Genomic DNA, 12,004 nt, shown 5'->3' on the forward strand with positions numbered 1-12,004 from the left:
TGATAGAACTTCATGAATACGTTACAATAACTGTTCATAAGCATGACTTGTGCATATCATTAATGTTAATATAGCTATGTTATGTTAGCATAGATATGCTAAATACACAAAGCTATGCTAACATAGCAATGCAGTCATGCCATATAAGTCCTGTTTAAGTGAAGACGTAGTGTGCTTTGGACCTCAACATCAAATCATTTCTGGAAATGTAGAGCAAAATATAAAGTTTCTTATAGTCCTAATATGGCAACCATTTATTTGGGCAAGAATAAGATGTGAATTCGAGTAAGATTAGTACATTTTTACATATTTGTTTAGATACTCTCAATAGAATGCTATTTTCCCTCCACTTTTTTTACTTTTACATTTATTCAAAGGGTGTTTTTGTGTTTCATCAGGAAACAGTGGTTGAAGTTTTTAGTGGGTTGAGGTTGTGTCATCTGGTGGATCATCTCTTAACTGTTCAGGGATTGAGAGGGTTTTTGTACTGGTCTACCAGTGGTTTGTGTTACTGTGTGCGTCGGGCACAATAATACACAGCTGAGTCTTCAGGCTGCATATTCTGTCCTGTTAGAGTCGCTGTGTTACTGGAACTGTCTACGGAGATACTGAACTTCCCTCTGGGTGTATTGTCTTCATCTCCAATCCACTCCAGTCCTTTTCCTGCAGGCTGTCTGATCCAGCCTGTGTAATAGTCACTAACAGAATAAGAGACCTGACAGGTGATGGTCAGTGGTTGTCCTGGCTGGACAGTCAGAGACGCTGGTTGATTCAACTGCTCACTGTTCACACCTGTAGAAGAGAGAGAAAAAAGTTGTAAACTCAACTTTGTGCCTCAGTGCAGAAAGGATAAACAGAAGAAGCTTTGTGGTCCTGAATGTTTCTCCCTCAAAGAGACTCACAGGATCCAGCTGCCAGCAGCAGCAGCAGCAGAGCTACAGACAACATGATTTGTGTTGAAGTTGAACTGCTGGGAGCTGCTCTTCTTCTGGTCCAACTAAGAGCCTGGTATGAACTTCTTATAGTGGACTAACAAGGAAGTATACTTTGCATAGAATAGGACACCTACATACTAAAGTGTTCCAGGAATAGTCACTAGTCTTATGTAAATATGAATAGAGCTTGATTGCTTGTTTTCTAATAATCTTCCCTGAACACACACAGCAAAACCTCACATTTCTTTCTCAAGATAGATTTGAATAACAACTTGGTGACCTGACACAAATACAGAAGTGGACTTGTTCTTTGTGTCAGTCTTAGATTTCAGTGAAAGACTGGATTGCTGGATCATTTTAATTCCAGCTTGAGAAAGTGAATGTGAAGGATTACTTTGTATGTGGAGTACATTTGGGCTGTTTTGATGTGTCCGTCTTGCACAATAAAACACCTGCTTCACTCAAATAACTGACAGGTGGATGTCCTGAGCAGCAAAGCAGAGGAACTACAAGGTGTTTTGTACTGTATATACCAACTAGTAAAATGCTCCACACAAATACATAACTCATGTGTACTTAGTATTGTTACATAAATGATGAGATCAGGTTTTGCTGATCAACGAGACTCTTTTTTTTCTAGTGTACTTCTCATCTCCAGCAAATATTCATATTCACCCAAATTAATGTTGACAGCAGGTGTTTCCTTCCCAGTAAATACTATGTGTTAAGTCCCCTTTGCTAACATTACTGACTGACATCTTACTTCCTCAAAAAGTTGTCTTAGTGTCATGTGGGACATATTCCTCCCCACTACTGTCTGAGTGTACAGCAACAAAAAGACACAACACCCCATGCTATTTACAGTAACTTGAGACATTACCCATCTTTAATGCTCAGTATCATGTTTCTGCTTTGGCTGCTTCTATCCACTGCTTGTGTTACGGTTTCACCCTCTGAACCCCCGCAACCTACCTCTTCCGTTCCCTCTGGACCTCCACAGCACTCGGCTTTGCCTGAGTGTCCACTCCTCACCACCAGAGCCGGGGCGCGGTCACGTTCCCCATCACCGGACTTAGACCCTGAGGTCCCCAGCACCTCCCAACGGGCACTGCGCGTCCTTCGGCGCCACTGCTCCCATCTGCTGGCAGACTGGCAGCACGGCTCTGTTTTTCCCCGGTCACTCGTTCCCTCAGCTGTTCCCCATCTGCAATCATCTCAGCTGTTCCCCTTCTGCAATCACTTCTACCTCTACAAGAACCTGGCCTTCTGTCAAACTCATTGCCAGATCTTCCCTCTGACCTGTTGCGCAGAGCCGGCTCGCCTGCCAACCACCCTCCCTCCCTCCCTCCCTCCCTCCCTCCCTCCCTCCTCGGGCTACCAGTTAGACGTTGAACTCGGACTACTCCTCGATTCCCCTTTGCCCTCGGACTTGGAACTTTGGCTGATACACTTGCACAACATCCAACGCCCCATTCACATTTTACACACACTTAGGATAATTTACACTAACACATAGCTAGACACATTACCGCCTGTCACTACACACAGCGTATTCACCCCCCCCCCACAAACAAAACTACCTGAGCACCATACACATCCTGCATTTCCCTCTCCCCTGTTATGTTTTCCCTTTGTTAATTGTCATGAAACGTTACTAAGAGTCCTCCGCCTCCTGTGTGGTCGTCTGGGTCCTCCTGCACAACCCGTAACATATCAGGTCCCAAATCCAGCCTGGCCCTTGCATTCTTTCCATTCCTCACGTGAATTCTGCCTCTTTTCCCCAGTTTCAACCAATTACAGTGTCAGTGTTAGAGAGTACAGTCTCTGGTATGAACTCCTCCTCCTGTATCTTAGACAACATTCCCACCAAACTGCTCACGGAGGGATTTTCAACCGTTACCCCCATTGTTCTGCAAGTTCTTAATAATTCTTTGGCCTCTGGTTCTTTTCCAGATAGGTTTTATCATGCCATTTTCCACACAGCAAATACATGAGTGTTGAAATTGTAGGGGCAGTGTTGAACAGAGTGTTGGTGTTGCTATAAAGTGGCGCTGCCAGTGGTGCCTGTGATTCGTCTCCGTTGTCAGAATGGAGCGCGTTCTCCATACGCCCATTTCACGCAGCGGCCATCTTAGATTAAAAAAAAAGAAGCGGTGGAAACTTAGCCACGCCCCCTTCTTCATTGAAAACACTGCTGGAAGCAACATGTCGTACTGCTGTGTACCATCGTACAACTCCTATCAAAGAAGGGAAAGAGATAAATCCTTGACGTTTCACCGCTTCCCCAGACGCCTGCACACCCGTAAGGCATGGGTGGTGAAAATTAAGATACGTGGATGCATACGCTACTGTATGCATTGAGCTGCAGAGGTTGCACCATGTACATTTAACGTTACTGTATGCATTGAGCTGCAGCGGTTGCACCATGTACAGCCAGTTAAATAATATTGGGGTGACCAGTTTCACTGTGACTAAAACATTACAAGGGAGACAGAAGTTTGACGTTGAAAAATGTTTGCTCCTGTTTGTAGTCGCATTGGTGACTTAATAGCGGAAGAAGATGAAGAGGAACATGAAGAGGAACATGAGGGAGATAGGTGAGTTGTTACTGTCAGTACAATACAATTTTTCAAACATGTAGATTACTAAATTGTATAATATATATATATATATATATATATATATATATATATATTCACTAATCTTTCAATAGTGGATAGCTCTGTTTTGACACATCATCTTGATAACAGGAAAATGTGTGGATTTATATTGCTTCCCACATGACATATCCTCATGTGTCCAGTGAGGTTTGGGCGACTCTACCTGATCATGACTACGACGTGAAGCCCCTTTCTGTGGAAGACCAGCTTGACGCAGTAAAGAAACGCATCGCTCTCCTGGAGGACAAAAATAAAAAGCTGAAAAGTGAGCGTTTTGGTCTAGAACGCTTCCAGTGTGCGCCCAATCTGATCAGGTTTTACACTGGTTTTAAGGCTTACCACACCCTCAAAGCACTCTTCCTAGCTTTACAGCCTACTGCAGAGTCCATGGTGCGATGGACTCAAATGCAAAGGAACAGCCATAACCTAGAACACATTTCTGTGTCTGGCTTCCATGCAGAGCATTTATCGCTGATTGATCAGTTTTTCCTGTTCTTGTGCCGTGTGAGGCAGGGCTTTTTTGCTCTGGATTTATCTGTACGATTCAATGTGTCGCCGGCCACAGTCAGCAGGAACTGTACGACGTGGGCCAACTATTTGCTCTTTATGTTAGGGACCCTCCCAATATGGCCTAGCAGAGCAGCAGTAGATGAGCTAATGCCACCAGTATTCAGGGAATTCTACCCAAACACAAGAGTGATACTAGACTGCACAGAGATCCGCATCGAGACAGCTAGTTCGAAGGTTTTAAACACCATGACATACTCCCATTATAAAAGTAACACTACACTGAAATCCCTAATTGGGATCACTCCCTCAGGGTCAGTTAGCCTGGTAAGTAATCTATACACAGGATGTATTTCTGATGAGGAGATAACTAAGAGGTCAGGTGTTCTGGACCTCTTAGAGTCAGGTGATGAGGTCATGGCCGATAAGGGCTTCCTTATCAAAGACCTGCTCGATGAAATAGATGTAAAACTTGTCATCCCTGCATTTTTAGGCCCAAGTGGGCAGTTTAGCTGTGATGAGCTCACAGACACACAGAGTATTGCTGGCTTGAGAATACACGTCGAACGGTCAATAAGACGCATAAAGGAGTACCACATTTTTGATGGAGTCATACCCCTTCCACTAAGTGGAAAAGTCACCCAACTGTGGACTGTGTGTGCTCTCCTAACACATTTTCAGGGACCACTGTTTTAAACCTTTGTTAAATTCAGCTGACAAGAAAATAGGGCACACAAACCTTAGATAGATTGAAACATATTTAACTTCATTTCAGTACAGTCCCATTTTTTAGCCCACACCTTGAGATGAGCAATCACTATCTTAGTTTAGTAAACAATTGATGATTTGAGTTGGTAGCGAGTTCCAGTTTTTTGCTACAACAGAATGACAGTTGACCGAACATATTTTAGTTTAAAATGAACCAACAGTTTTGTTAAAGTTAAAGGACAAAGAATGAAAATATTGTAGATGGGACAATCTAATGTATAAATATTGAATGTACAGTATAAAAATTAAATGTATCTTATTTTTTATTTTATTGTGATTAAACAGCTTCTTTGAATACAGCCCTGTGTGTGTGTCTCTCCTCACTGGCACAGGAGAGGCAGAAAGTACTCGAAGAAGAAAAGATCCAGCTTAGTTTTCATATTCTCCCATTCCTCCGCATCAAAGTAGATTCGCTCCAGGTGGTAGTCAGCAGTACATCCCTTGGGATCCGACGCCCCTTCTCTGCCCATTTTTTGATGTCATTTGTGGTAAATGACGGTAGGTGCTCGAGGCTGGTAGTCCAAACCATGCTTGCTGCTGCTGGCTCCGGCTGCATTGATTTCCGATTGAGTAAGAAGGGGGCGTGGCTAAGTTCCCACCACTTGTTTTTTTTTTAAAATCCAAGATGGCCGCGGCGTGAAATGGGCGTATGGATGGCCGGATCAGTTGCTCAGAGCGTCACATATTGCGGCGGATGTGTTCAATTTAAAGTCAGTTGAAAGCAGGCACGGCGTTATGGGTGGGCCTGACAGTCCTAGGCCCGCCCACTTTTCACCAGGCCCACCCTACCATTTTCCTACCCAAAAAAAAATATATATTAGTTTTTACAAATTTTAATGTAGTCATAAATGATACGAAATCAGCCAATAATCACATGATTTTGTGCTAAAAATAGTTTTTATAAACAATTTTGTATGTTGATGTTCATGCGCAAGCAAGTTCATGAGACACGTGATGTGATGTTCGACGCCGGCGGGATAGGCTAGGCTAGGCTAGGCTAGGCTAGGCTAGTTCCAACTGGCATACCAAGCGTTGTTTAAGTTCTTTAAACGTGCACGAACGGTGTCAGACTCGGAGTCGTCACTGCAACCAGGAGATGACCAAGAGTTGGTATCCACAACCCCACGCGCTTCCTCTCCGCCACCGTCTTGTGATCATAGAGATTTGTTGACTGTGATTGACAGTGATTGATAATGAACTCTAGCAGCATGTCTTTACATGACAGATGACGTTATGAGCGAGTTCTGAATACTGGCTCGCTGCTCTGCTCGCGTTACTCAGGCGTCCCAATTCAATGCATTTAAACCTCCTTCCCAAAGGGGACTTTGCATGCCCTACGCAACGCTGTAATACCAAACTGCACCACTCTAGGTAGCTCGTAGGGTGGGTATTGGGACAGGGCCTTTGATTGGGCTGTGGTTGCTTGGTCACAGACCTGTTGCGCCCTCTATTGGTCGGTTAGTGATAGAATTATAGTTCAAAATGGTCACTGACTGGCTTTCAACGTTGGCAAGTGATGGTACTGCTGCTGTTCAAGCAATATATATTTTGCACTGAGTAATTTTTAACATCTTGGCTCATTTTGTCAATGTTGCATGAATTATGAGGGGTTTTTGTGATTACATTTGTTATTCTATCTAGCTCGATTTTGGTCTCAAAATGCACCAAATTGATGCATTTAAATTATCAATATTGAACAATTTTCTTCCGGGGGAGCATGCCCCCGGACCCCCCTAGGGAATTCCACGTCCATCCATAATAGGCCTGGCCCACCCAAAACTGAAATCCTGGAGCCGTGCCTGGTGAAAGCCTGGTGCGTCTCACACAGACGCTAAGGGTGCGTCGTGCGTCAGTATCAGACGCCAAACATTTCCCATGACGCCAGCATCCTTCTTCTCGTAACTGGCTACATCTTGGACCCTGGCTGGTCTACAAGGGACTCGGAGGAGGTCTGGCCCCTACACGTGCGGTACGCAGGCCCACCGGGGTGTGTGGATATTCCCTGATGCCCACCACCCAGCCCCCAGCTATGGGGTAAATAGTGCCACCTAGTGGATACCTCGGGTCTGTGGGGGTAAACCCCTACACAACATCAACGTCTACACTGCTGTGGTTTTTTGTTTTTCTTGCCCTTTTGTGAGTGTTTAAGTGGGAGAGTACTGCTGCCGCCGTGTGTGGCTGCTGCTTCTCCCTCTCGTAGCCCCCCTTCCCCTCCACCCCTGTATGTCTGTTGTGTTTATCTGTTGTCTTCTTTCACCCCGTTTATTGTAAAGCCACTTTGGTTGTTAGAGAAGCGCTATAGAAGTTTAATTTAGTGGTATTATTATTAAAATATAAAGTTTCTTATAGTCCTAATATGGCACCCATTTATTTGGAGAAGAATGAGATGTGAATTTAGATAAGATTTGTAAACCTTTATATATTTCTTCATATATAGGTTTATTTAGATACTCTCAATAGAATGCTATTTTCCCTCCACTTTTTTACTTTTACATTTATTCAAAGGGTGTTTTTGTGTTTCATCAGGAAACAGTGGTTGAAGTTTTTAGTGGGTTGAGGTTGTGTCATCTGGTGGATCATCTCTTAACTGTTCAGGGACAGAGAGGGTTTTTGTACAGGTCTATCAGTGGTTTGTGTTACTGTGTGTCTCTGGCACAATAATACACAGCTGAGTCTTCAGGCTGCATATTCTGTCCTGTTAGAGTCGCTGTCTTACTGGAAGCTTCAAAAGAGATACTGAACTTGTTTTTTAGTGAATCTTTGTAGTGTGGGCTGCTACCACTTAGTCCAATTCCAATCCACTCCAGTCCTTTTCCTGCAGCCTGTCCAGTAGCTACTAACAGAATAAGAGACCTGACAGGTGATGGTCAGTGGTTGTCCCTGCTGGACAGTCAGAGACGCTGGTTGATTCAACTGCTCACTGTTCACACCTGTAGAAGAGAGAGAAAAAGTTGAAAACTCAACTTTGTACCTCAGTGCAGAAAGGATAAACAGAAGAAGCTTTGTGGTCCTGAATGTTTCTCCCTCAAAGAGACTCACAGGATCCAGCTGCCAGCAGCAGCAGCAGCAGAGCTACAGACAACATGATTTGTGTTGAAGTTGAACTGCTGGGAGCTGCTCTTCTTCTGGTCCAACTAAGAGCCTGGTATGAACTTCTTATAGTGGACTAACAAGGAAGTATACTTTGCATAGAATAGGACACCTACATACTAAAGTGTTCCAGGAATAGTCACTAGTCTTATGTAAATATGAATAGAGCTTGATTGCTTGTTTTCTAATAATCTTCCCTGAACACACACAGCAAAACCTTACATTTCTTTCTCAAGAGAGATTTGAATAACAACTTGGTGACCTGACACAAATACAGAAGTGGACATGTTCTTTGTGCCAGTCTTAGATTTCAGTGAAAGACTGGATTGCTGGATCATTTTAATTCCAGTTTGAGAAAGTGAATGTGAAGGATTACTTTGTATGTGGAGTACATTTGGGCTGTTTTGATGTGTCCGTCTTGCACAATAAAACACCTGCTTCACTCAAATAACTGACAGGTGGATGTCCTGAGCAGCAAAGCAGAGGAACTACAAGGTGTTTTGTACTGTATATACCAACTAGTAAAATGCTCCACACAAATACATAACTCATGTGTACTTAGTATTGTTACATAAATGATAAGATCAGGTTTTGCTGATCAACTAGACTTTATTTTCTAGTGTACTTCTCCAGCAAATATTCATATTCACCCAAATTAATGTTGACAGCAGGTGTTTCCTTCACAGTAAATACTATGTGTTAAGTCCCCTTTGCTAACATTACTGACTGACATCTTACTTCCTCAAAAAGTTGTCTTAGTGTCATGTGGGACATATTCCTCCCCACTACTGCCTGAGTGTACAGCAACAAAAAGACACAACACCCCATGCTATTTACAGTAACTTGAGACATTACCCATCTTTAATGCTCAGTATCATGTTTCTGCTTTGGCTGCTTCTATCCACTGCTTGTATGTATTCTAAGAGGGGTTTATGCTCCATGTTTGGTGGATATAATGCTTCCACTATTGTGGCCAATAAGCGGATATACGTATATGTGTATATACAGAGAGAGAGAGAGAGATCCTTTCTTCGTTAAAAAAAATCATTGGTATCCAGTAAATATTCCTAACAGACATACTAACATATCTGATGCATTAATATCTCAGTTGGGTATTTATCTTGACAGATATAAAGTTTAAAAACTGGCCGTCATTTTGACCGCCCATGGTGGTTTTAGGTAGGAGTGAAATCCCGGTCGTTCTAGTGTTAAACAGGTAAAGTCAAACACTACAGGCAAGTATCCATGAGAAAGGTCCACCAATCAGCAAACACAATCCTAAACCATCAAACCCAAATACATTGACAATAAACCAACACATCGTGCAAAACATTAGTAGCCATTGGTCTCTCCTTTATCATGACAATTACTTAACTGAACACACAAACGCATTAGAAGTTAATCACACACATAAACATAGTGGTATGTGTCTCCTACTGAGCTAAACGCCACCAAAATGCAGGTGATGCATGCTGCACCTCCGCTGGCCACATGCCACCCCACGCCGGCCACTGAGAAAACGGAGCCCAGCCAGCTGCACAGCAGTATGCCAACCAGCAATCTAACAATCAAAATAATGCCTCCAAAACACTCAACATTCTGTTAATACAACTTAAACTACAGCTACACAGAGACCAGAGACCTTTCATTTGTGGGCGCAGTCCGCCATCTACAGGACTACCTGTGTAATAGCACCTAAACTCAATGTGCAGGTCTAATCAGTGGATAGTGAAAATGAATCTGGTAAGTAAATAAACATAAATTAAGAAAGGAAAGTAAAAAATTAAATAGAGTGTCCGTTGTTACAACCCAATACTTTCTAGTCCTCTACATTAACACAACTCTTCATCCTCTCTATATCTCTTGATAATCAGACCTTTGTACTTCTTCTTGAACTGTGTAATGTTTGTACTTTCTTTGAGTTCCATGGTCAGACTGTTCCACAATTTTACCCCACAGATTGAAATCCCCATGCTCTTCAAAGTTGTACGAACACATAATTTCTTGAAGTTTAATTTCCCTCCCAAATGATATTCCGGAGGCTGTGCTCCAATTATCGGGGTATTTTCTAACAGTAACTTGAGACATTACCCATCTTTAATGCTCAGTATCATGTTTATGCTTTGGCTGCTTCTGTCCACTGCTTGTGTTACGGTTTCACCCTCAGAACCCCCGCAACCTACCTCTTCCGTTCCCTCTGGACCTCCACGGCACTCGGCTTTGCCTGAGTGTCCACTCCTCACCACCAGAGCCGGGGCGCGGTCACGTTCCCCATCACCGGACTTAGACCCTGAGGTCCCCAGCACCTCCCAACGGGCACTGCGCGTCCTTCGGCGTCACTGCTGCCTTCTGCTGGCAGACTGGCAGCACGGCTCTGTTTTTCCCCGGTCACTCGTTCCCTCAGCTGTCCCCCATCTGCAATCACTTCTACCCCTACAAGAACCTGGCCTTCTCTCAAACTCATTGCCAGATCTTCCCTCTGACCTGTTGCGCAGAGCCGGCTCGCCTGCCAACCACCCTCCCTCCCTCCCTCCTCGGGCTACTACTTAGACTTTGAACTCGGACTACTCCTCGATTCCCCTTTGCCCTCGGACTTGGAACGTTGGCTGATACACTTACACAACACCCAACGCCCCATTCACATTTTACACACACTTAGGATAATTTGCACTAACACATAGCTAGACACATTACCGCCTGTCACTACACACAGCGTATTCACACCCCCCACAAACAAAACTACCTGAGCACCATACACATCCTGCATTTCCCTCTCCCCTGATATGTTTTCCCTTTGTTAATTTTCATGAAACGTTACTAAGAGTCCTCCGCCTCCTGTGTGGTCGTCTGGGTCCTCCTGCACAACCCGTAACATATCAGGTCCCAAATCCAGCCTGGCCCTTGCATTCTTTCCATTCCTCATGTGAATTCTGCCTCTTTCCCCCAGTTTCAACCAATTACAGTGTCAGTGTTAGAGAGTACAGTCTCTGGTATGAACTCCTCCTCCTGTATCTTAGACAACATTCCCACCAAACTGCTCACGGAGGGATTTTCAACCGTTACCCCCATTATTCTGCAAGTTCTTAATAGTTCTTTGGCCTCTGGTTCTTTTCCAGATAGTTTTTATCATGCCATTTTCCACACAGCAAATACATGAGTTGAAATTGTAGGGGCAGTGTTGAACAGAGTGTTGGTGTTGTTATAAATTGGCGCTGCCAGTGGTAGTCCATGGGCCAGACGATATTTCGGTACACTCAAGGTGGCAAAACTTACTTATAATTTTTGAAAGGATCCATGTCTGTAGATGATATTTTGGTATGATAACCATTCCTGAGTGGCAGCTGTATCACAGTTATCAGCTCATGAAGTTAACCACCCGCTAAACTAAATTGCATTTTAGACGCTGGTGCATATCCTGGTTTAGCTTCATGGTCAGGACATTTTTCAATGTTCTATAATATTGTCTTTGGTATCATTTTAAAGGGGACCTTCTTAGCTTTCATTCAAGCCCTGTTGTGGATATTTCTCACAAATGTAGAGGTCACTTGAGCTCTTCAACCCGTCAATAACACACATCTTTCTGCAATTTTCGCCTAAACTATATACTTTCTTTTAGCCCTGTGGCATCTAGGAATATCAGGGACACAAAACACAAACACTGGAATACTCACAGGACTGTAAAGATTCAGGAAATGTATAATATACCCATACTATTTCATTGTGTGAGGTGATTGTGAGCCTTAAATGAGAACTAGACCAAAGCCAGTTAGGTCACAAACTGGTCTCTATACATTTGTTTAAATACACAATCAAAATACATGATAAAAAGGAATACCATAGTGAGGTAATGAACTATTTTAATATTTTAAACAACATTGACATTTACATATACTTAGTCAATGATACATGTAATCCCATATCATTAGTGGGTATATGTAATGGTAATGGGTAGGGTAATGGGTATATGTGAATATGGTTACATTATTGTTATCAAGCTCTGGGTAACCAATTCCAGAATCAACATCCTGTGCATCAATAGACTAC

The 12,004-nt window shown here is 43.2% G+C and overlaps 1 gene segment (V, D, J or C); it reads right to left on the reverse strand.

The window, feature by feature from the left end:
- Window positions 1-508: 508 nt before the first annotated feature.
- Window positions 509-948, reverse strand: LOC130113257 (immunoglobulin heavy variable 4-38-2-like). The segment is given in 2 exon segments: window positions 509-792; window positions 903-948. Coding segments are annotated over 2 exon segments (330 nt in total).
- Between the last annotated feature and the right edge of the window lie 11,056 nt (window positions 949-12,004).

The sequence above is a fragment of the Lampris incognitus genome, chromosome 5, assembly GCF_029633865.1.
Source record: "Lampris incognitus isolate fLamInc1 chromosome 5, fLamInc1.hap2, whole genome shotgun sequence".
Lineage (NCBI taxonomy): Eukaryota > Metazoa > Chordata > Actinopteri > Lampriformes > Lampridae > Lampris > Lampris incognitus.